Below are 26,936 nucleotides of genomic sequence, written 5' to 3' on the forward strand. Positions count from 1 at the left end.
ACAAACTTATGATTGATTCCTTTTTGCAATAGGTTTTATTTAGCAGTAAAATTGAGAGAAAAAAGGAAAAAAAAAATTGCAGTAAAACTTTACCAAAAAATTTTCCAATTGATTTTCAAAATTTCTGTTATTTTTTAACAGTTTAATTACAATTTTAGCATTAGTAGAGGCATATGATGCAAGAAAGCAACCTTATGCAGCATCAGACAAAAAAAAAAAAACACTTCCATTTCACCTCTCTGTTTGTTCGAAATACCTGTCCAGCTGAGCCTTAAATTTATTTAGGCTATCAACTTCCACAACAAGGGATGGAAGTCTGTTCCACCAACCAACTACCCGCTGGCTAAAGGCAAATTTAGGCACATCTATCCTACGTCTTTCTTTCCTAAATCTGAATTTATGCCCTCTCAGGTGATTATTCTGAGCAAGAGGAAGAATCCCATCAGCATTGAGCATACTCAAACCATTCAAGGTTTTATACTCCTCAATCAGATCACCTCGCCAGTGCCTAGTCTCCACACACTTGAAAAATTACAGTACAGTCCCACTGTACTGTAATTTGCAAAACTTAAGCCTTTCTTCGTAAGAGCAACCCTTTGTTCCATTCACTAATCTTGTTGCCCTTCTCTGTACTCGTTCCAGCAGCTCTACATCCTTCTTGAAATGAGGCCTCCAGACCTGTATATAGTACTCAAGGTGTGGCCTGACCACTGCCTTATACAAGGAAATAATCACCTCCTTATCCCTGCTAGAAAAATTCCTGTATATCATTGACAAGACACCATGAGTTACTCTTGCAGCCTGTCTGCACTGTCCAGATAACTTCATATCTGCCTGCACAATTACCCCAAGTCCTTTTCATTCTCTACCACTGTCAGTGTAGTACCACAGAGTTGATACATTGCTCTGGGGTTGCTGTTTCCCATATGTAGTACTTTACATTTGTCAATGTTAAACTTCATTTGCCACCTCTCAGCCAATCTGCTCAACCTTTCCAAATCCTGTTGCAGCAGCATAGCGTTAGTAGTGTTCTTAACAACCCTGCCAACCTTTGTATCGTCTGCAAACTTGGACATTAAGCTTGATATACCATCATCAATATCATTTATAAATACAGAACACAATCAAGGACCCAACACTGAACCCTGAGAGACTCCACTAATAACATTAGTCCACGATGAGCATTGTCCATTGATTACCACTCTCTATCTTCTCCCCCTCAACCATCCCTTTATCCATAGCAGCAATTTGCCTTCAATGCCACACTGTTCCAATTTGTGCAGCAGTCTTCCATGTGCAACAGTATCAAAAGCCTTTCTAAGATCCAAATATATAATATCAAAGTTATTCCCTGCATCCAGTTATTTTGTGAATGCATCATAGTTATCCAATCAAATTGGTCAGGCAAGACTGTCCCTTAACAAAACCATGCAGTGTCTGAGCTATAACTGAAGTCTTGTCTAGATGATCCTGCGGTGCTTCTTTAACCAGTGCCTCCATTAATTTTCCTGGAACAGAAGTTAAACTCACAGGTCTATAATTACTTGTGTCAGCCTTTGATCCTCCTTTGTGAATCATTGTGAATTGGGGTCACATTTCCACATCTCCAGTCTATGGGTGCCTCTCCTGAGTCCAAAGAAGCTCTCATAAATATGGCTAAGGGTTTGCTTACTTCCTTTGCTGCCTCCTTTAATATAACTGGATAGATCCCATCCACCCCAGGTGCCTTTTTTATGTTTATCCTCAACAATTTCTCCTCCACTTTCCTCTCAGTTATTACAAAATCATCTAGTTCACTGCTAGAGTTTACTTCACCACTGGCATTCCCCTTCCTGAATAACTCCTCATTTGTGAATGTAGATGCAAAATACTCATTTAATTTGTTAGCCAACTGAGCAGGATCCTCAACTGTTGAACCATCAATATCCAGTGGACCAATCTAATTCATCCCCTTCCTTCTAGAGTTTACATAGGTAAAGAACTCGTTTCTGTTTTTCTTTGCATCCTTTGCCAAAGATTTCTCGTAATCTGCCTTCACCTGCCTAACCTCCTTTGTGTCCTATTACAGATTAGCTTATGCCATAGGCCTCTGAGTCACTTGATAATTTATATGCATCCCATGCATTTTTCTTCTCTGCCATATCTCATTAGTTCAACTGACATCCATTTAGGCCTAAACCTTGACCAATATTTCTTAGTTGGTATGTAAAGCCTAGTAGCTTCCAAGATAAGTTCTTTGAATGCTTCCCATTTTGAATTTGCTGTTGGTAACATCATCAGTTGGTCCCACTGTACAGAATTTAAATACTGTCTCAGACCATCATAGTAGTCTTTACAAAAGCAAAAACCCTTTACCCCTGATGGTAGTTACCTCTTTGAGTAAATCCCACTTCAGCACATTGTGATCACTGCCACCTAGCGGTTCCTTTATCTGCAGATTCTTAATACATGAAGAATCAGTACTGATAATAAGATCAAGAGTATTACTCCCTCTAGTTGCCTCCCAAACATGCTGATGTAGAAAACAATCATCCAATCAATCCACAAAAGCCTTGCTAGTGTGTGAGTGACCAACCCACAAATTCCAGTCAATATCTGGGAAATTAAAATCCCCCATTATAAGACTCTCTGATTTACTGGCCCACTCTATTTCCCTGTACAGTTTCTTATTATACTCATCACAGTTATTAGGCCTATAGCACACTCCTACTCTCAATTTTGATCTCCCAATGCTTATGTCACACCAAACTGACTCAACACTGCACTGTCCAGTGATGTTGACTGGCTTCACTTCCTTGGTTTTTATGTTTTTCTTAACTAATAGCATAACCCCTCCCCCCTTCCTATCCTGTCTATCCTTTCTGTAGACGTTGTACTCCCCAAATTGCAGTTCTGCATCCCTTATATCTGTGTGACACCATGTCTCTGATATCCCAACAATATCTGCCTTTGATGTTTTGGGTAACTGATGCTCTACTGTATTTCAAATGCAGAGTCAAAAAACTTCTCTAGTATATTTCTTATTGTTATTATTATTTTGGTTTTTAGGAGCATTAGCAACTAAGGCCATATTGCTACGGAGATGTGCAGTGGTCATTCCCTGACCTTTCTGCATCCTCTGTATTGGTGGTCACGGGCTCAAACCCCAGTTTAATCAAGAAGCGTGTGCTACGCATTGCTGCTCCTGCCCACCTGGCTGTGGAGGCATCAGTATATTTGTATACATCACTCTGTAGTGTCTATAAATATTCTAAAATATTCTAGTTAACTAGTGTACCATTTAAACTTATTAATATCCATATACTTTCCCAATCACAAAAGATTATTTTCTTTATCTGCTTTTCTTGGTATTTATGAATTTGGTTATGCTGATTCTGAATATAGCCTTAGCTTCTGCATAGCATCAACTTTTAACTCAGAATGAAAAGTAAATATACAATAATACTATATCAGACTTATTAACAATGTTTGCCTTCTGTACAGAATTTAGTATTTAATCTTTTTCACACAGAAACAACCAGCTAAATAAAAATTACAAATTAAAAAGTATAAATTCTCATTATGCCAATCAAAATAAAAAAATAATGATAAATTTTTAATCAATATCAATATTTTATCAATACCAATCAATACTGATATTGACAAAGATATATTTGTAGGTACTGACCATTTCTGGCAAGTGGATATTTTTGCAAATTTTGATCATCTGATGGCTTAAAACCATTTGTATTATTTATCCATTCAGATCTGCTTGATAACCTGGAAATATTCAGTAAATCAGAATCAAAAGTTCAATACAAGTAAGATTAAGAGAATAAGAAAAAATTTTATGAAATAATAATAATGTTTTAAAATTATAATAAGTAATGAAAGCAAATACAATGAAATTCTGAAAGGAATAATTTTGCAAGCAACCGAAAACAGATATGACATATAATGTACAGAAATATTAGGAAACACTTGAGTATGAAGTGATTTTCCTTATGCATTATATTCGTGTTTGTTTTACTTCAGTGGAAGAAATTATACCGTTTAAAAATTCAGGCACCCAACTGCAGAGCTCTAATTACATAAATAAAATTCTGATTTCAGTTTTTATTTTCTCACCAATCTTATTAATAAAGTTTATAATTTGTAACGTAACTTGTTCCTTGTCATTTGCATTCTCATTTTCATCAGAAATTTCACCAAGTTTCAAGCTATTCAAAAATAATTCTGTTCTTATTCACACCACCAGATCTACTGATTTCTGAAATTATATATAATAGAAGACTATTTCTAATATGCCACAACAGAAATTGTAAGAAATTTTTTTATTTTCCAATTGAACCAATCAAAAAAACTTTTTCAACTGTTCTACACAGTGAAGTTTCCAATGGATATTTAGCTCAAATGGAATAAATATCCAATTGGATGTAAGACAATTCATGTAGGTAAACAAGAATTGGACAAGATTTTGCAGCTCCGGCAAACACTAAGTTTTTAGTTATATTTAGCGATTTTATTGACTTAATTGTTGTATTAAATTATTTTATGTAAGTAGCTTTATAGTCCTAGTCAAGCTCCTTGGTTTACTTTGAAGTTAGATAGCGATTTCGAAAGTTAATACTTAGTGTCTGTAGCTTTACCATTCATAACTTGCTGCCACTGTTATACGATATGGAATAGTGTAACGTATATCCCAAACTTGATAGCATAAGGTTTAATGTAAAACTAGATAGCAAAATACTTACCACTGTATTAGAAATCTGTTAGCTTAGTTTAGTATTATCAATTAAACAATAAAAAATTTATTAATCTTATTAAATTCATTGTTAATTAAATTGTACTTAAATGGAATCATGACAGAGACTAGAGCAGCAAAGCAAAGCAACAAACACAAACAAAGTAGCTGTAGTACTGTGACTCAGGGGAGAACCAAAGGAAACGATTCTCCAAAGCATCACAGTCTACAAAAATGTGCGAAATGTGAAATATGTGCAGACCAGTCTAAAACAGGACATGATCCAGCCAAGGAGGATGTCTTTGTGTGTGCTACGCGCAGAGACTGTGAAGAAATTAGGTGCCAACTCAGAGTTCTGATGGGCGTCTATAAGAGTTTGAGGTGTAGGGTAGATGCCCTGGAAAGTATTAAAGTGGGGGACCCATCAAGCTCTCAGCTGCCCAACTCAACAGCAGAGCTCAATCCTGTGCATCAGGTTGTTGTTGTTATTTTGGTTTTTAGGAGCATCAGCAACTAAGGCCATATTGCTCCAGGGATATGCGGTGGTCATTTCCTGACCTTTCCGCATCCTCCGTATTTGGTGGTCAAGGGCTCGAACCCCGGTCTAATCAAGAAGCGTGTGCTACGCACTGCTGCTCCTGTCCACCTGGCTATGGAGGCGCCTGTGCATCAGGCAACACAGCGATAATCTCTAAGGCAGAATGTGCTGGTCCAACAGGAAGTAGTTATTGTTGGTGATACAATTCTCAGGGAGATGGGGAATATATTATGCAAAAAGGATAGGTGGAAGAGGACCAGGGTATGTCTGCAGGAGCAAAAGTTGATGACACTGTAGAGCAGATATCATCTTTTAAGGGCACAAAAGGTAATATTGTAGTACCCGTTGGCATTAATAACCTTAAGAGTAAGAGATCTACAGAGTACATGTTGAAAAAAGTCGTGAGTTAGGGTTAAATTTGAAAGTGTCTGCAATTCTGCCCAGACACAATAGGAGGGAATATATGATTAGAGCCTTGTCGATCAATTCGGCCCTGGAGAGAATGTGCAAGGCTCATGAGGTAGAATTTGTTTCAGCACGGTCTGTGCTTGCTAATAGGAGAAACTGTTCTATAGGGATGGGATACACTTAAATAGAAAGGGTGTAAGAATATTTGCTGATGCTATCGAGGGCAATGTTAGATGGATCAGAAAACTGCTAGCTTGGGGAGATTTACAGACTAAAAGATTAACAGTAGCCGCAGGCAGAGGCAAAAGTGATTCTTGCACTGCTTCAATTGTAATGAGCAGCAGCCTAGAGAGCAAGTTGCTGGAGATTTCAAGAGCTGCTGGGAGTCATCATGGAACAAGTAAATACATGGGCTGTGTTAGGGTAACTAAGAATAAGAACAGGTGCATATCTATTTGCACGTACACCAATGCTAGAAGTATAGTAAATAAATTTGATGAATTTGAAGTGCTGATCAAGACATCAAAGGCATCAAAGTTGGTATATCAGAGACATAGTGTCACAGATATAAGCAGTGCAGAATTGGAATTTGGGGAGTGCAATGTGTACAGAAAGGACAGACAAGACAGGAAGGGTGGAGGGGTTATACTGCTAATTAAGAAACAAAATCTAAGGAATAGCATCCAGTTGATATGGGTGGACAGGGCAATGTTGAGTTGGTTTGGTGTGACATAAGCACTGGGAAAGGGAAAGTGAGTAGGAGCGTGTTATAGGCCTAATGACTCTGATGAGTACAACAAACAATTGTGCAGAGAAATACAGTGAGCCAGTAAATCAGAATGCCTTGGTAATGGGGGATTTTAACTTTCCAGGTATTGACTGGAACTTGTGGTTGGTCACTCACACATTAGCAAGACTTTTGTGAATTTATTGGAGGATTGTTTTCTACAGCAACATGTTCAAGGGGCAACCAGAGGGAGTAATACTCTTGATCTGATTATCAGCAGTGATTATTCATGCATTAAGAATTTGAAGATAAAGGAACCACTGTGACAGTGATCACAGTGTGCTGATGTGGAGTTTACTTAAGGATGTAACTACCATCAAGGGTAAAGGGAAAGGCTTCTGCTTTCGTAAAGATGACTACAGTGGTCTCAGAAAGTTTTAAAATTCTATAAAGTGGAATCAACTGATGATGTTACCAATGGTGAATTCTAAATGGGAAGCCTTCAGGAACTTAATCTTGGAGGATCCTAGGCTTTTCATACTACCTAAGAAATACCGTTCAAGATTTAGACCTAAATGAATGTCAGATGAACTAATAAGGCTTGTGGCAGAGAAGAAAAATGTGTGAGATGCATATAAATTATAAGGTGACACAGAAGCCTAGGGTAGATATAACCTAGTCTGTAATCAAGTACACAAAGCAAATTAAGCATGCGAAGGCTGATTATGAGAAATCCTTGGCAAAGGACGCAAAGAAAAACAACAAAGACTCCTTTACTAATGTAAACTCTAGAAGGAAGTAGATGAATCAGGTTGGTCCACTTGATGTTGGTGGTTCAATTGTTGATGATCCTGCTCAGACAGCTGACAAACTGAATGAGCATTTTGCATCTATATTCACATGTGAGGAATTCTGTAAGGAAGAGGAGAACAGAAGTTTACTAAACTTCTGTTTTCAAAAACAAATGATTTTGTAATAACAGAGAGCAAAGTGGAGCAGAAATTGAAGTTAAACAAAAAAAGGCACCTGGGGTGGATGGAATCTATCCAATTATATTGAAGCAAGCAGTGAGGGAAGTTAGCAAATCCTTAGCCATAATTATGAGAGCAACCTTAGATTCAGGGGATGTCCCCATGGACTGGAAATGTGCAAATGTATCTCCAATTCACAGATGGGGTTCAAAGGGTGATACAAATAATTATAGACCTGCTAATTTAAATTCTGTTCCAGAGAAAATAATGGAGTCACTTGTTAAAGAAGTGATGCAGGATCACCTAGACAAGACTGTAGTAATATTTCAGACACAGCATGGGTTTGTTAAGGGGAAGTCTTGTCTGCCCAATTTGAATGGAAAATACGATGTGGTCACAAAGGAACTGGATGCAAAAAATAATATACAGTGGATTCCGGTTATTTTGGCCACCGGTTAATCAGGGCAGCCGTTTATTTGGGGCAAATCTTAAAAAACAGAAATCAATTGAGAAAATAGCCAGGGTTTACTTTGCTTAATTGGGACAGTATGCCGTTTAATCGGGGCAGGAGACCACAGCACTGGAGTTCCCCAACGATTGTCTCCGACGCTACCACATGGTTCGGTCGAAATTCTGGAGGTCACAACCATAAAACAATAAAAACAAAATTAGCAGTCACCTGTTTATTGGGCTTTTCTGTTAATTAAATCTATCATAAACGGACAGTAAACTCGATCTTACTGAATTTGCGATAACACCGACAGCTGGAATTCTGTGGGTTATTATGGTGAAATGCATTTACACTTCCATGAAATCTTCAGATCTCTTCATTCCTATTTTTAAAGATTTGTAACTCGTTACTCTGTTCTCACTTGCACGTATTGTGTTACTTGCAATTTGTGTGTGCAGTGTTCTTTGTTATTGATTGCTTATCTTTTTACTGTTTTAAATTTTACCCCCCCACAAATATTAGTGAACCGAAATGTCAACTAGTTCGTATGTACATATTACAGTATGCATTAATTATTCCGATTATCACATATATTCTTCCAATTTTCACATATCATTTAAATTTTTAATTGGTAAGATAATAAAGGGTAAATTGTGCTTAATATCTTTGCTTTTATAGCCTGTGGATAATATTCCTCCTATTTTCGCTAATTAGAATCACTGTTTAATAGAATTAAAATTCAATTCACAAACGTGATCACAATGATCAGCACTTACTGCACATCGTATTGTGAACGGTACTTTACTATGTTGAGTTCGTCGTAACGTGATTTGATTGTACAGTGAACCAATTGTAAACGGGGAGTACATTGTATTTTTAACTATTTACGTGAAACTTCACATAATTGGGGCAGCCGCTTAATCGGGCCAAAATGCACTAGTCCCGATGTGTCCCAAATAACCGGAATGGACTGTACTTGGACTTCAGGAAAGCTTTTGATTTTGTTACTCATGGAAGACTGCTTTACAAATTGGAGTAGTATGGTATTGAGGGCAACTTGCTGCAATGGATAAAGGAGCAGTTGAGTGGGAGATGGCAGAGAGTGGTAATAAATGGACACTGCTCTACGTGGACTAATGTTATTAGTGTAGTCCTCAATGGTTCGGGGCTGGGTCCATTGTTGTTTTTTATATTTATCAATGAGATTGATGAAGTTATATCAGGCTGAATGTCACAGTTTGCGGACGAAAGAAATGTTGGTGACCATAAAGACATTATGCTGCTGCAACAGGATCTAGAAAAGTTAGGCAGATGGGCTGAGAAGTGGCAACTAAAGTTTAACATTGACAAATGTGAAGTACTCCATATGGGTAGCAGTAACCCAAGAGAAATGTACCAACTGTGTGGTTCTAAACACAGGGAGGTGGACAATGAAAGACCTGGGAGTAATTGTACAGTCAGACATTAAGTTCTCTGAGCAGTGCAGACAGGTTGCCAGAGCGGGTCATGGAGTTTTGTCAATGATATACAGGGTGATTCACTACCAGTGCGACAAACTTGCAGGAGGTGTAGGGGGCACAAAGACGAATCGGAATCACATAGCATTGCAGGGTCCGAAATGCCTTCGTCATGCGGTAGAGGACGTTGAACGGGAGGTCGCGTGAACAGCGATCCCGCTGGAAGTCAGCATTTGCGAACCGGTTCCCGAGGCAGTAGGATGGACGAGTATTCAAACGTTGAACTGGCTGACATGCACCTCGCGTATGGAGCTGCGGACTGTAACGGGCGCGCCGCTCTGCGCTTGTACCAGGAACATTTCCAGCACAGGCGTGCTCCTCATCATACAATTTTCGCACATGTGCACAGAAGGTTACGCGAGACTGGTTGTTTCACGAGAGGTACCATGAATCGAGAGCGAACAACGAGGACGCCAGACAATGAGGAGAATGCCCTACGTCTTGCAGAAGGCAATCCGAGTACGAGTACTCGAGCGATAGGCCAACAATTGGGTATTTCCCAATTGTTGGCCTATCGCTATTTAATATTATTTAATATTAAATGTAATATTTATTAGAAATTTCAAACAGATCTTTCAAATCAGCGCCTTTTCTAGCTAAAAAACTTATCCCGCCAGTGCTATCACCAGTTTCGTTAAAGTGTTGATAAAGGAGTTTTGCCTTTTCACGAATGATGAGTGAACTTAATGGAATTTTATTTTGAGTTCGGTCTTCTATCCACAGATTTAAAGCCTTTTCTATTTTTTTCTAATTTAACATCATGAGTTACAGAGAAAATTTTTGAAGCAATTAGCACGTTTTCACAGACACTACGGTGGATTTTTTCTTCCGATTTCTTGATTGATCGTACCGTTGACTCATTGATTTTATAATGTTTTGCCACTGAGGAGACACTTTCACCATTAGAAATTTTATCTAATAACTCAATTTTATTCGCTAATGTCCATCACCTTCTTTGATATTTTCACATTTCTCTTGTTATTCGTAGCCATATTTTTGTAGGGGTTAGAAAGAACTTGTCCACAATAAAGTCACTTTCTTCTGTTAACACACTCTAAAAAGTCTGTTTTACATCGCAAAACGGTAGATTTATCACTTTTGTAGCATATAAATTTATTCGATTTATAAGCATATAAATTAAAAGCAAACGACGAAACCTTCCATGACAAGCGCATAACACATACTGAACAAGGATTAGTGAGAAACATCCACGCTCGCGATTTTGTCACCCCTCTTCCCCATCCACCGAGCACCGTTTTGACCGGGAAAGATAATTTTAGCCACAGCCATGTTTTTTTTATGGCTGAAAATATTCAAGGCGCTTTAAAATTCGCATTTTTTTAGGTTTCATTTTCTATTAAATCGGTGATCGCGAAACCGCAAATAGCAGGGGTTTACTGTACATTTCTTTTTGACAATCAGCACTTTCAACTGTAGTACACATGATATGACCTTATTATTATATGACCGTAGTATAATCTGTCCTTCAGATTATACTTAGACACTCTTATTTGTGGATCATCTGACTGTGAAGTAGGCCTTGGACCTATTTTTATCTTATTTTTTACTTTTATTTTCTTATATTGGCACTCAACTATGTTTTGCAAGTTTTTACTATTATGCCATGCTTTTAAGGTTCAGCTTCTGATACTGTTCATCACCTCTAATATTCATTGTTTTCATTCTTGGTTTTATAGTTGTCAACTAGGGCGTATGTTCTAGGTTACTAGCTATGGGGATATTTTCTAGGTTACTAGCATATTTATACAACAATATGCCACTTAATTAGACTAAGTCTGTCTTAGTAATGCATGATTAGAATGCCTACACAAATTAGACATTCTAGTCACTGACCAGATCAGTTGTATGGTAGTAGCATTTTCATTTATTTCAACCCTATTGGGGAAATTCATCAGCAAATTTATAGTTAGGCTACTGGGTTTAATAACTAGCTAACCTCTGGTTTCATATATGAGTTTTATTAACTGCTGGATTCTGTGATGAAAATGAAGAAGGATTTAACCATCTTGTACTGCATACAGAGGTGCGATGGTTGTTTAAAGGCAATTGTCTTCGTCGTCCTTTGGGACAGTATTGTATCATTTCTAAATGAAAAGGAGATTGGAAAACAGTTGGTTGCCATGAAAACAGAGATATTTTACCTCTCAGATGTGTTTGAAAAACTGAATTCTCTTAATAAGCTGCAGCAAGAACATAATTGTGATTTAATATCTAGCAAAGAAGCCATTAATGCATTCCTAGGAAAACTCAAATTGTACAGTCTTAATATCTCACGCCGTGCGTTTGACCAGTTTCCAAACCTTGCTTCAGTTAGCAGTGATTTAAAAGATGATGATTGTATTGTGTATGTTGATCATTTAAAAAAAATTTATGAAGACATGCAAGTTCAGTTCAAGGACCTACTAGAACTGAACATCCCAGATTGGCTGCTGATTCCATCTGAGGTAAATGTTGCTGATGTTGAAATTGATTTACAAGAGGAACTTGTTAAATTGCAGTCTGATGAGACAGTCCGAAGTCTATTCAAAAAAGGAAAGAATGATGTATGGAAGAATACTGACATTGCATGTAAATATCCGCTTTTATGGGAGAAAGCTAATGTGTGTCATTGTTTTCCCATCATCTTATCTTGTGGAATCTGGCTTTAGTTGTGTAACACAGTTGTTAACAAAAAATCATGATCGACTTGATATAGTAAAAAGAGGTGATCTTCGTCTGACTCTCACAAAATTGGAGCCAGATATTAAAATGCTAATAACAAAACATCAGCCACAAGGATCTCATTAGTAGGGCCTATTTAATGGGATCCAATTTAATAGCCTTAGAAATAAATAAATATATGTTGTTTGAAATAGTATTTTTTTTTTTTTTTTTTTTTAATAATTCTGTCATTACAAGTAAAAATATGTTTTAGTTTTGTCAATTAAAATTTTCAAAATTTGTAATTTACATTTTTTATATTATATTGGAATTGTTTAATTATTAGCTTTTACTAACTTACAAATAAATATTTCATTTAGGAATATTACATATGCGTATATGGGGGTCCACATACATAAAGTTAGGACTCAGGGGGTCCACAAGCAAAAAAAAGGTTGGGAACCCTTGCACTATACAATACTATTGTTTTACCAATTATCATTTATGCTGCTACAGCCTGGTTTAAACCCTCCTAGTACTGGTTAGGGCATGTAGAACTGAATCTACCTCTGTCCTACAAGTTCTATCTGGTTCACTACCTTTAGACTTATATTCAATGTAACATGGAATTTCTTACTTCATTTGTAAAGGCCTCCCTGCAGAATTCAATGGCATTGGTACTTGAGGCTGTCACAGACATTCTCCCAGGTTCCCAAACTGTGCTTGCTACCCGGGAGTCAAAAACACTGATAGAACTGATATAATATAATCGGGTGACAATCAAGTCAAGTGGACCTAATTTCGGTGAAGTCCGGTCTGTCTGTGACAGCCAAATCCTCTGGTTGCACCTTCACGATGGGGAGATTGTTAGTAATCCTGGGTATAACCACCCACGTGTAAGTCCTGATATATGGCACCTAGCACACTGAATGTGCAAACCAACGGAAGCAAGAGGTCAATTTTGTAATAACAGTGTGGGGGGCCACAGAGGAATGCTACCCCTCTGTTGTTACCAGACAATACTAGGTCGTAGATGACACTCATCAATTGGTGCAATACTACCACTTTGCTAATTGGAACCTTGAAGTAGTGTAACCCATGTTTAGTTTCCAGAGCAAACTCCCCCTATCTTTTCCATCATGCAGTATGATTGTCTTTTGAGGTTATGATGGACTTCATGATGAGATCCAATCTTCCTTACATTTCAAGGGTACAGCTGTAAAATGGTATTCACAGGCCGGCTGCTTGATAGTCCACTGGACCGAACATATTGGTAACTCACTAGGAGGTTTCCGGATCTCGCTGCATCTACTCTGCCAGATAGTGACTAGAGGGAGTCTGAGTAGTGTGCATGCAGGGGCATTGTCCAGGCCAAATTCTATCAAGGAGCTGGGTATATGAGTACCATGCATACACCATATCCAAAAAGTTCATTATTTCATACATCATGTCCTCGCCACCTTTTCTTACTTCTGGATATACGATGAATTGTCAAACTAATAGAACAAACTTATCTGGCAAAATATCTAAATCCTCCAAAACTTTTCCTCGTTCATTTCACAAATATACGTGGTCTCAGTTCTAATCTCAATGATGTCTATTTCCACTTACAGTATGCCAAATCCCATGTAGTAGCATTAGCAGAGGCATAGAATGCAAGCAAGCAAGCTCATACAGCATCAGCCAAAAAAAATTTTAAAAATCTTCCCATTTCACCCATCCACCCCAAACGTTTGTCTACTTCTGCCTTGAATTAATTTAAGCTGTCAACTTCCACAACAAGAGATGAAAATTTGTTCCAGAAATCAACCACCCACTGGCGAAAAGCAAATTTCTGCACATCTATTCTACAACTGGCTTTCCCCAATTTGAATTTATACCTCACCATAGAATAACCTCACTGTTAGGAAAGTTGGACTGGAGAAAGTCAAGTTGCAAAGAGGAAGTCAAAGAGCTACAAGTGATTAGTGGAGTTGGGAGAACGGTAGAGACAACAGATGAATTTGATCTCTTATATATTAATGAGCTTCTTCATTGACTGTAAATCCTAGTCATAGTTTTGCTGATGATAGCACATTTCATTCCACCTTACAGTTTGAGATACCGAGCACTGCTCACACTGCTTCAAATTCTCGAATATCCACTACCAATTCCTTAAATGTTGATCTCTGTGTAATTCTCCATCAGGGCAAAGATAACTAACTTGATTTCAATGCTTCTAAAACTCAGTCCTGTCTTATATCTCGCAAAAAGGATTCTTCTGCTCTTATGCTTATCTACAATGACACTGATTTCTAGGAAAGATCATAAATCTCTACTGGGGATTAACCTGACTTCTAATCTCTCTTGGCATAACCAATTACAAATATTGCTTCCTCTGCACCTGAAAACCCAAGTTTTTTCTTTTGCTCTCAGCGTTACTTTTCTTCCAAATAACTGTTCATTCTGTACAAATCAGTAATCCACTCTACCATGGAATATTGTTCCCACATCTGGGATGGTGCTCCCAAAACCTCTCTCAGGCTTCTAGATTCTATTCAAAAGATGGAAGTTAGGGTAATTAATGACTCATCACTAACAGTCTCTCCACTCTGTCTCATAAACGTTCTGTTTCTGCTGCATGCCTTTTCTTCCATGGATACTTCCATGGGCACTGTTCTCAATTGGCTTCTATAATTTCCACTCTCTCTTCCAAAGCAATCCGAACACATGACACAACAAGTCAACATCCATTTACTGTCCAACTTCAAACTCACAGAACAAACTTTTCTTCTTCCTCGTTTATTCATTCAACTTTCATTTTCTGTAACGAACTTTCATTTGTATATATATCTTCTTGAAAATGTACAACCTACAGAAAATTAGTCTAATGTCAGCAATTATCTTCTTTCGTCATTATCCACCATCAGCCTATGCACAGTATTAAGTACTATAGATTCTAATACCTATTGCGTTTGGGGTAATACCTACTGCCAACTTCACTGGTCTGGTTCCCAAAGAGGTTTAATTCAAAATTATTTATTCTAGAAGTTGCATATGTTAATGAAAACACTCGTTAATGGTTTTCTTGTAGCATGTTTTCTAGCTTTCTTAATAGTTACAAGGTTAATTAAATTTTAAACTTGCCCATTTCCATCTTTCCAAATCTTAACTTTGTGTTGGCAGTTCTGTCAAGGATTCTATCCACATTCTTTTCTTTTGCACTATTTACAATGAATTTTCTTCAAAGTTACTGTCAGGTGATGTCCGGTTACTCCCAGTCAGAGTTTGCTAAAGGCAAATTTCCACACATTATTCTACAGCTGTCTTTCCTCAATTTAAAACTGTGCCCCCTCAGGTTCTTAATCTGAGCAAGAGGATGAATCCCATCAGCATTCAGCTTGCTCAACCCATTCAAGGCCTTATACACCTCAATCAGATCACCTCGCAGATGCCTACTCTCAAGGCGCTACAATTTGCAGGACTTTAGTCTTTCTTGGTAAGAGCACCCCTTTGTTCCTCTCACCAATCTTGTTGCCCTTTTCTGTACTCACTCTAGTAACTCTACATCCTTCCTAAAATCAGGCCTCCAGACCTTTATGCAATAATCAAGGTGTGACCTGACCGTTGCCTTCAAGGGGATAATCACCTCTTGTCTCTACTAGCAAAATTCCTATATATCATTGACAACACTCCATGACATGCCTTGGCAGCCCTATCTGCACTGCTCAGAGAACTTCATATTTGACTGCACAGTTACCCTCATATCTTTTTCATTCTCCACCTTCCTGAGTGTAGAACTAAACAGTTGGTACGTTTCTCTTCGATTATTGCTATCGATATGCAGTACTTTGCATTTGTCAACATTAAACTTGACTAGCCACTTCTCAGCCCATTTGTCCAACTTATCTAGATCCAGTTGGAGTAGCATACTGTCTTTACTGTCATTAACAACCCTGCCAACCTTTGTATCATCTGCAAACTTGGACATTAAACCTGATATACCTTCATCAATATCACTGATAAATATACAAAACAACAATGCGCCCAACACCGAACCCTGGGGAACTCCACTAATAACATTTATCCACGAAGAGCAGTGTCCATTGATTACCACTCTCTGTCGTCTCCCACTCAACCATCCCTTTATCCATTGTAGCAACTTACCCTTAATGCCATACCTCTCCAATTTGTACAGCAGTCTTCCATGTGCAACAGTATCAAAAGCTTTCCTGAAATCCAAGTATATGGTATCAAAATTATTTTTGGCATTCAGTTCCTTTGTGACATCACAGTATCCAATCAAACTGGTCAGACAAGACCTCCCTTTAACAAACCCATGCTGTCTTAACTATTACTGTAGTAGTGTCTAGATGATCCTGCAATGCTTCTTTAACCAGTGATTCCATTATTTTCCCCGGAACAAGTTAAACTAACAGGTCTACTGTTAATTATGTCACCTTTTGTGAATTGGTAATACATTTGCCCACCATGGGGACCTCCTCTGAGTCTAAGAAAGCTCTCATAATTATGGCTAATGGTTTGCTTACTTCCTTTCCTGGCTCCTTTAATAAAACTGGATAGATCCCATTTGTCCCAGGTGCCTTTTTTATGTTTAACTTCAACAATTAGTTATTACAAAATCACTTAACTCCCTGTTGGAATTTGAAAAACTTCTGGCACTCCCCTCATTGAATAACTCCTCACTCACGTGTGAATGTAGATGCAAAATACTCATTCAGTTTATCAGCTACCTGAGCATCATCATCAATAGTCAACCCATCTATGTTAAGTGGTCCAATCTGATTCATTCCTTTCCTTCTAGAGTTTACAGAAATAAAGAACTCTTTGCTGTTTTTCTTAAAAAACAACAGGTGTTGTCTGGATTATAAACCTATTTTGTATTTATCAATCAATACCTATACAACGTACAAGTTAGTACAAATGCATCATATTAGTATGCAACTAAACTCTGAATTAGTAAAAATATGCAAAGGCGGCATCATTTAAGTTAAATCTTATATTATGAATACCTTTACGAGTTGCCATGATATTGCACTACTTTGAATAAGTAACGCTTCACCAAAGAAGAAGACTGTTGTTACTTATTCTTAGCAGATACCACCACCACCACCACCACCACCCAGGCGGCACTGTTTCAGGGCTATTTGGCCCTTCTTTGGTTTACCCTAGTGATGCAATGATGACAAAACAGTTATGAAGTATAACTCCACAATATGAGAGATGCCTGATGGTGTATAATATAAATTAAGACAGAAACACCATCAGGCATCTCTCATATTGTGGAGTTATACTTCAGAACTGTTGTCATCATCGCATCCCTAAGAAGGGCCCACTGAAGAAACAACAGTCTTCTCCTTTGGTGAAGCGTTACTTATTCGAAGTAGCACAATATCATAGCAACTTGTTGTGAGGGTATTCACAATATGAGATATAACAAACGATGCTGCTTTTGCATATTTTTGCTAATTCAGACGTATGTTGTCTAAATCTCTCACAGCCTGAGGCTAAAGCCCTTAATGTATTTCAATACCTATACTTAACTCTCTTAAAATTATTCGTAATTCCCAAATTCTTTCAGAACTTCACCACTAAATTTGTTAAATTCTTAATTTTGAGGAATGTATCCAAAATTTGCTTGTTGCTATCAGCCTGATAACACAAACTGTATAAACTGTAATATTTATATCAACCGTTTACTCCATATTCTTTTTACAGCGAAATTGACATTTCATAAATATGTTCATATTTTGTAATTAGTGATTCAGTTTATATAACACTTTGTGTTATTTAGACTTTGTGGTAAAGTATTCACTTTACCACCTTCAATGTTTATTTGATTCTAATCAAAACTTGAATGTTATGAACTCTCATGGACAGTAATATAACTTCTTTCATTATATTGTAAAATTCATTGTGTTGAACAACTATCTTGGATTGATTGAGCATTAATTGTTGGACTGGACAATTATTAATTTTAATAGTAAATTTCATTTTTTTCATGTTTTTTTTTTTGATATGTAATAATTTCTTTTGTATAATTCTTTGTAAACAGGTAGTTCTCAACTTTAACAGTTAATTCGTTCCTAGTGCACGCTCGTAAAGCAAAAACTCGTAAAACGGAAATTTATTTCCCATAGACAATGTTAAAAATAGGGGTTACATTCTCAACAATGAAATTAGTTAGCTGATTAGTTTGTTTAAGCAATGATTGATTTATCGAAAGAAATGAAATCGTAGCCTGTAAAATCAAGCAAATTATAATAATAGAGAAATTATTTACGACTTACAAATGTTAAAGAATGTTTATTCTTCATCATCATCAAGTAAATTGCACACTTGTTGATCACTCATTATTGGGTCGGTACTCGGTTTGTTGCACAAGGAGTCGTTTTAAGAGGCATTTGTTTCCAAGATAATCTTCTCTTTTAATTATACATTTCACGATTGCATGCATACGCATTTTTTAACAGCAAAGACAAATTGCAACTAACACAATTCGAGAGGAGTAAAAAGTTTACAAAGCTTAAGAAAAAAGGAATGAAGAGAAGATTCTGAAAATTTGTTTTTTTTATACGATTGAAGATTTCAATAAAGGGGAAACACATTTCACCATAATAACGCAAAAAACCACACAATTCCAGCTATTGGTATTTTCACAAATGCAATAAGAGCGAGTTTACTGCCCGTTTATAATTGCTTGCAGTAACAGAAAAGCCCAATAAACCGGAAAGTGCAAATTGTTTTTGTTTTATGATTGTGACCTCCAGAAATGTGCTTTAAAAAAATATCACAAAGGCATTTAAAAATTGATTCTTATAACAGAACATATGATAATGATGAAAGTGTAGTGCATTTTAATGATTTGAATTGGTTACTAATACAATTTACAAATCACGCTCACCTTTTATATGGCCTTAAGGTCACGCACAGAAGAGAGATAAATAGCTTTTATTTTATTAAATTTTAGAGATAAATAGCTTAGTTATACAGCGAAAATTTCAACTTCCGTGATCTTGAAACGAATTACCAAAAAACAATGTGTTATTGGGTTCACATTACGATATTTTAACGATACAATGGTGTCTCTGGAACAGATTAATATCGTAAAGCGGGGTACACCATATTGTATAGCTATGCATGTGGTTTGGAATGTGGTATTTATGAATGTTTAACATTCATTTTTTGCAATTAATGTTCATATTTTCGATTTTGTTGATACTTGGGGGGGGAAAAAACTCGTAAAGCGAGAACTCCCTGTATTTGTATAATTCTTTGTATAATTCCATATATTTTTGTAAATTTTGTATCTGTATAATTTTGTAAAATTTCTGCATGATTTCTTTTGTTGCAAATAGTTTGTATAACTATTTGTTTAAGGTTGTATAATCTTCTGTATAATTCTGTATAACACAAATTACTACAGATGAATTATTTTTCTAATGAAATTACATATAAAAATGTAAATGTTGGAAAAAGAAAATATGCAGTACTATATTTTCCATTAAGTCAATCAAATCATACAAAATTTTATGCAATATTAAGAGATAAAAATTCAATATTTACCTCTCTTTATAATCAGCCACACTGGCATCATCAAGCTTTTTAACGTGCAATTCAAGGTCAAACTGAGGTGGGGAAAAAACATTACATTAATAATAAATAAAAAATATTAATTAAATTGTTCATTTTGTACATCCTCAGATTCACCAGCAATCTATTGGATATTTCATTTGTGCAATTTTTTTAAATTCTAAACATTTAGTCTATCCATAGTTAGCAAGCAATAGAAAGAGGCAGATAACCAGGGTATATTTGTCAGAGGCAAAAGGTGTATAAGGCCTTGAATCGGCTGAGCACGCTGAATTCTGATGGAATCCTTCCACTTGTTCAGATTACGAACCTAAGGGGGCATTAATTCAAATTAAGAAAAGACAGAGGTAGAATAGATGTGCGGAAATTTGCCTTTAGCCAGCAGGTGGTTAATTGCTGGAACAAACTTCAATCTGTCGTTGTGGAAGTTGATAGGTTGAATGCATTTAAGGAGGAACTGGACAGGCATTTGGAGGGAATGGTGGTGTGATTTTTTCTTTTTTTTTTTTGTTTGATGCTGCATAAGCTTTGCAACATCATACACTTGCTTTCTTGCATCACATGCCACTACTACTACTACGTTGTACAGCAGATATCATCTTTTAAGGGCACAAAAGGTGATATTGTTATACACATTGGCACTATTGACCTTAAGAGTACAAGATCCACAGATTTACTTAACAAGTACAGGTCAATGCTTGAAAAAAGTCGCGAGTTCGGTTAAATTTGAATGTCTGCAATTCTGCCCAGACACAATAGGAGGGAGTATATGATGAGAGCCTTGTCAATCAATTTGGCTCTGAAGAGAATGTGCAAGGCACGTGAGGTAGAAATTTTTTCAGTGTGGTCTGTGCTTGCTAAAGAGAGACTGCGTCTACAGGGATGAGATACACTTAAATAGAAAGGGTGCAAAAATATTTGCTGATGCTATTGAGGACGTGTTAAGTGGGTCGGAAAACTGCTAGATTGGGGGTATTCACAGACTTGACAGTAGCAGCAGGCAGGGGCGAAAGTGATTCTTGCACTGCTTCTGTTGTAATGAGCAGCAACCTAGAGAGTAAGTTGCTGGGGACTTCAAGAGCTGCTGGGATTCATCATGGAACAACTAAATACATGGGCTGTGTTAGGGTAACTAAGAATAAGAAGAGGTGCATATATACTTGCATGTACACTAATGCTAGAAGTATAGTAATTAAAACTGATGAATTTGAAGTGCTGATCAAGAAATCAAAGGCAGATATTGTTGGGGTTTTTTTTTTTTTTTTTTTTTTAGGAGCATGAGCAACTAAGGCCATTTTGCTCCAGGATATGTGGTGGTCATTCCCTGACCTTTCCGCATCCTCCGTATTTGGTGGTGACAGCTCGAACCTCGGTCTAATCAAGAAGCGTGTGCTACGCACTGCTGCTCCTTCCCACCTGGCTACGGAGGCGCCATATTGTTGGGATATCAGAGACATGGTGTCACACAGATATAAGCAGTGCAGAATTTGAATTTGGTGAGTACAATGTTTACAGAAAGGACAGACATGGTAGGAATGGAGGAGGGGTTCTGCTGTTAGTTAAGAAACACAAAATCTAAGGAAGTGCATCCAGTTGACACAAGTGGACATGCAATGTTGAGTCTGTTTGGTGAAACACTGGGAAGGGGAAAATGAGAGTTGGAGTATGTTATAGGTCTAATGATCTTGTAATAGGGGATTTTAACTTTCCGGATATTGACTGGAACTTGTAGATTGGTCACTAGCAAGGATTTTGTGGATTTGTTGGAGGTGTGGTTTTCTACAGCAACATGTTCGAGGGGCAACCAGAGATCAATACCCTTGATCTGATTATCAGCAGTGATTATTCATGCATTAAGAATTTGTTATCACAGTGTACTGATGTGGGATTTACTTAAAAATGTAACTACCATCAATGGTAAAGGGAAGGGAGTTTGTTTTCGTAAAGTTGACTACAGTGGTCTCAGCCAGTTTTTAAATTCTATACAGTGCAATCAACTGATAATGTTACCAACAGTGAATTCTAAATGGGAAGCCTTCAGTGACTTAATTTTTTAGGCTACTAATCTTTTCAACTAAGAAATACTCTTCAAGGTTCAGGCCTAAATGGATGTCAGATAAATTAATGAGGCTCGTGACAGGAAAGAAAAATGCATGGGATGCATATAAATTATCAGGCGACACAGAAGCCTACAGTAGATATAAGCTAGTCTGTAATCAAGTCACAAAGGAGGTTAGGCAGGCGAAGGCAGATTACTACAAATCTTTGGCAAAGGACACAAAGAAAAACAGCAAAGAGTTCTTTACTTATGTAAACTCTAAAAGGAACGGGATGAATCAGATTGGTCAAATTAACATAGATGGTTCGACTATTGATGATCCTGCTCAAGTAGCTGATAAACTGAACGAGTACTTTGCATCTACATTCACACATGAGGAGTTATTCAAGGAGGAGAATGACAGAAGTTTATCAAACTCTAACAGAGAGATAAGTGAGTTTGTAATAACTGAGAGCACAAAGTGGAGGAGAATTTATTGAAGTTAAACAAAAAAAGGTACCTAGGGCAGATGGAATCTATCCGGTTATAATGAAGGAGGCAGCAAGCCATAATTACGAGAGCATCCTTAGAGTCAGGGGAATCCCCAATTCACAAAAGGGTTCAAAGGTCAACAAAAGAATTATAGACCTGTTAGTTTACTTCTGTTCCAGGGAAAATAATGGAGTCACTGGTTAAAGAGGTAATAATACAGGATCACCTAGACACGACAGCAGTACTAGTTCAGATACAGTATGGGTTTGTTAAGGGGAACAAGTTGTACTTGAACAAGCTGTACAAGTTGGAGTGGTATGGCATTATGGGCAAGTTACTGCAATGAATAAAGAGATGGTTCAGTAGAAGACGGCAGAGAGTGGTAATAAATGGACACTGCTCTATGTGGACTAATGTTATTAGCGGAGTTCCGCAGGGTTCGGTGCTTGGCCCATTATTGTTTTGTGTATTTATCAATAATATTGATGAAGGTATATCAAGCCTAATGTCCAAGTTTGTAGATGATACAAAGGTTGGCAGGGTTGTTAATGACAGTAAAGACAGTATGGTAATACAACAGGATCTAAAAAAGTTAGGCAGATGGGCTGAGAAGTGGCAAATGAAGTTTACCATTGGTAAATGCAAAGTACTCCATATGGGTGGCAGTAATCCAAGAGCAACATACCAACTGTGGGGTACTACACTCAGGGAGGTGGAGAATGAAAGAGACCTGGGGGTAATTGTGCAGTCAGATGTAAAGTTCTCTGAGCAGTGCAGATGGGCTGCCAGAGCAGGTCATGGAGTTTTGTCAATGATATATAGGAATTCTGCTAGCAGGGGCAAGGAGGTGATTATCTTATCTCTTTGTATAAGGCAATGGTCAGGCCACACCTTGTGTACTGTTTACAGGTCTGGAGGCCTAACTTTAGGAAGGATGTAGAGTTGCTAGAACAAGTACAGAGAAGGGCAACAAGATTGGTGAAAGAACAAAGGGTGCACTTATGAAGAAAGGCTTAAGTTCTGCAAGTTGCAGCAACTGGAGACTAGGCACCTGCAAGGTGATCTGATCGAGGTGTATAAGGCCTCGAATGGTTTGAACAGGCTCAATACTGACAGGATACTTCCACTTGCTCAGATTAAGAACCTGAGGGGACACAGATTCAAATTGAGGAAAGACAGTTGTAGAATAGATGTGCAGAAGTCTGCCTTTAGCCAGCAAGTAGTTGATTGCTGGAACAGTCTTCCATCTGTTATTGTGGGAGTTGCTAGCTTGAATAAATTTAAGGCTGAACAAGACAAACATTTGGAGTGATTGGATGAGTGAAATGGGAAGGTTTTTTTTTTTTTGGCTGATGCTGTATAAAGCTTGCTTTCTCGTATCATATGCCTCAACTAATGCCTAATGCTAATAACTGTGTAATATGAGGAATCTTCTGCTAGTGCAGAAAAATGCACTTGCACTGTATGGCTAATACTAATTTCCTTTTTTTTTTTTTTTTTTTTTTTATTGAAAAGAACTGAACGATAAGCCTTGGAAATGAACTGCTAAGTAATATTTACTTATATATTTAAAAAAAAAAACCACTAAGTCTGTTACCTCAGCATTACTGAAACATTGTGTTTTTTAAACCATCTGTATTGTAAAAAAAACTACTTTGATTTTTTTTAAAAGTAATGATGATCATAATTATCTTACGTCTATTTGAAAGTAATCACATTACTTCAGTTTACTCAAACACATACTTCATCTTTCATTCAATATGGCTATTCAAATACATTACAGTTTTTTTAGTATTCTACAGCCAGTGATTAGACAAAACTTTTGCCACTGTACTGCTGCTAGAACTATGTCTAAGCATGATATGCTTGGCAATCAACAAACAAAATGAATAACCGTGAGGAGTATACCAAACAGTTACACAGAAAAATAGAGTGAGACAGCAAATCAGAATGTCTCATAATGGGGTATTTTAACTTACCAGATGTTGACTGGAATTTGTGGGTTTGTCACTCACAAACTAGCAAGACTTTTGTGGATTTCTTGGTGACTGTTTTTTTACAGCAGCATGTTAGAGAGGCAACAAGAGGAATAATACACTTGATCTGGTTATCAGCAGTGATTCTTCATGCATTAAAAATCTGCAGGTAAAACACCCACAGGGTGGCAGCACTCACAGTCTTCTAATGTGGAATTTAATTAAAGACAACTACTGTCGAGGGTAAAGGAAAAGGCTTTTGCTTTCATAAGGGTGACTACAGAGGTCTCAAGGGTGTCAAAGACTAATACTCAAGATTTCTAAGAGGTACAAGCTAAAGGTTATAATGATTTATGCACCAACATCGAGCCATGATGATGAAGAGGTTGAAGAAATGTACACATAAATTGAGTCTTCTAGATGAGCAGAAAACCTACTACACTATTATTATGGGGGTCTTCAATGCTAAGGTTGGAAAAAGGCAAAACAGTGCAGAAAGAGGAACTATAGGAAATTTTTGAATTGGTGAAAGAAATAAAAGAGGTGAAAGACTTGTGGAATTTGCAGAATCTCAAGGACTCTCAGTAATGAACACTTTTTTCAAGAAAGATGTGAACAGAAAGTGGACATGGAAGAGTCTAAATGGATTAACAACTAATGAAATCGACTTCATCCTCACTAACAGAAGATATATTGTGAATGATGTTACTGTCCTGAATAAGGTAAATGTTGGAAGTGATCACAGAATGGTAAGATGTACACTTGATATAAATGTAGGAAAGGAAAGGAAAGGAAAAAACTGACTCGAGTAAATAATACAAAGGTCTTTGAGTTAAAAGAAGAGGTGAAAAAGCAGTATGTACTGGAACTTCAGAACAAGTTCGAGCTTCTGCAGACTGCTCAGGACCAAGATATCGACGAGGAATATTACAACTTTCTGAAAGTGATAAAGCCCAAGAAACCTATAGGGAAAAAGAAATCCAAATAAGAAAAAATTAGTCAAGAAACACTTGTCATGACGAACCGAAGACAACAAATGAAGAGCAAGAAAAACACTGACAAGGAGAAAATTGAGTATACTGAGTTATGCAAAGCCATTAGAAAGAGACTTAGAGAGGACATAAGAAGATTTAACACAATAAAAGTAGAACATGCATTAAGGGAAAACAAAGGATTTAAATCAGCAGCCATGAGAAGTAATACAGAAAGACAAATGATACTGAAACTGAAGAATAGAGATGGTGTACTTATAAACAGCAGAGAAGGCATAATTCAAATAGCAGAAGACTACTACAGAGAATTATACAAGGAGCGAGGGAATGATGCCAACAGTGGGGAAGATGGATTGCAAAGTAGCAACACATACGACATACCTGATATTCTTCCTGATGAGGTAGAACATGCATTGAAGAAAATGAAGAATCAGAAAGCCCCGCGGGAAGATGAAGTTACTGTAGAGTTGTTAAAATTGGGAGGAAAAGACATAACACAAAAACTGGCAAGGCTCTTCACAAAGTGCATTAGAAAAGGTGTAACGCCTAAGCAGTGGAATAATGCAATAATAGTTTTGCTGCATTAGAAAGGAGATAAATCAGAAATTGGAAATTATAGACCAATTAGCTTGTTATCCCACATCTACAAGTTGTTCACAAGGGTCATTACTAACAGATTAGAAAGAATACTTGATGAGAATCAACCGAAAGAGCAAGCTGGCTTTAGGACAGGATTCTCAACTATGGATCACCTTCACGTAATATAACAGCTGATGGAGAAAGCAAATGAATATAAAACACCATTATGCCTGGCATTTGTGGATTATGAAAAGGCATTTGACTCCATACAGCATAAGGCAATGTTTCGGGCACTGAAAAGACAAGGCATAGATACCCCATATATTATGATTTTGAAGAAAATATATGACAGTGCTACCTCCTTTATTAGACTAGACAAAGACAGTAGGAAATTTAAAATCGAGAAAGGAGTTCGACAAGGAGACACAATATCTCCGAAGCTGTTTACTGCTGCCCTTGAGGAAGCTTTCAGAAGATTAGACTGGTCGCAGAAAGGAGTCAATGTGAATGGAGAGTTCCTAAACCATTTACGATTTGCAGATGACATTGTGGTCATAAGCCACAATCCCAAAGAATTAGAGGAAAATCTTAATCAGTTATGCACAGTTAGTAAGGATTTTGGACTAAAGGTGAATATGGCTAAAACAAAAGTAATGATGAACAAGTGTGCCACAGAAAGGGAAATAATGATTGAAGGAGCAATAATTGAAAAGGTGGAGTCATATACTTATCTGGGACAAGTTATTAGCTGTAATAATGATAAATGGCTGGAAGTCAAGAGAAGAATAAATTTTGGATGGATAGCATTCAGGAAATATAGTCACATACTGAAGAGCAATATCCCAATTTGTCTGAAACGTAAAATAATGAACCAATGTATACTCCCCACCATGACTTATGGAAGTGAAACTTGGGCACTCACCAAAAGAATGGAAGAGAAGCTGAGAACTACACAGCGAAGAATGGAACAAATTATATTGGGAATCAGACTGTTAGATAAGAAGAGAAACACATGGATTAGGCAGCAAACTCAAGTAAAGGACATTCTTATCAAAACTAAAGAAATAAAATGGTCTTGGGCAGGACACATATCTCAAAGACATGATGACAGATGGACTAAGAAAATAACAGAATGGTACCCAAGAGGAGCTAGAAGAAAACCTGGAAGACAAAGGTGGAGATGTATAGATGAAATTCATTTGTTTTTGGGTAGTAAATGGATGGATGGCCAGTGCTCAAAACAGAAGGAACTGGAAAGTTGCTGGAGAGG

At 37.2% G+C, this 26,936-nt stretch overlaps 1 protein-coding gene across 1 annotated transcript in view; it reads right to left on the reverse strand.

Moving 5' to 3' along the window:
* The window catches only part of LOC150083269 (uncharacterized), a 215,629-nt gene that overhangs the window by 151,659 nt on the left and 37,034 nt on the right, over positions 1 to 26,936 (reverse strand). Inside the window, exons 4-5 of the mRNA XM_090377141.1 lie at positions 19,563 to 19,624; positions 3,668 to 3,759 (exon numbers count right to left, since the gene is read on the reverse strand). Coding sequence (XP_090233267.1) covers positions 3,668 to 3,759; positions 19,563 to 19,624 — 154 coding nt within the window. The remainder of the gene's footprint in view (positions 1 to 3,667; positions 3,760 to 19,562; positions 19,625 to 26,936) is intronic.

This window comes from Mastigoproctus giganteus, chromosome 7, assembly GCF_048544385.1.
Source record: "Mastigoproctus giganteus isolate SK-2022 chromosome 7, ASM4854438v1, whole genome shotgun sequence".
NCBI classification, from domain to species: domain Eukaryota; kingdom Metazoa; phylum Arthropoda; class Arachnida; order Uropygi; family Thelyphonidae; genus Mastigoproctus; species Mastigoproctus giganteus.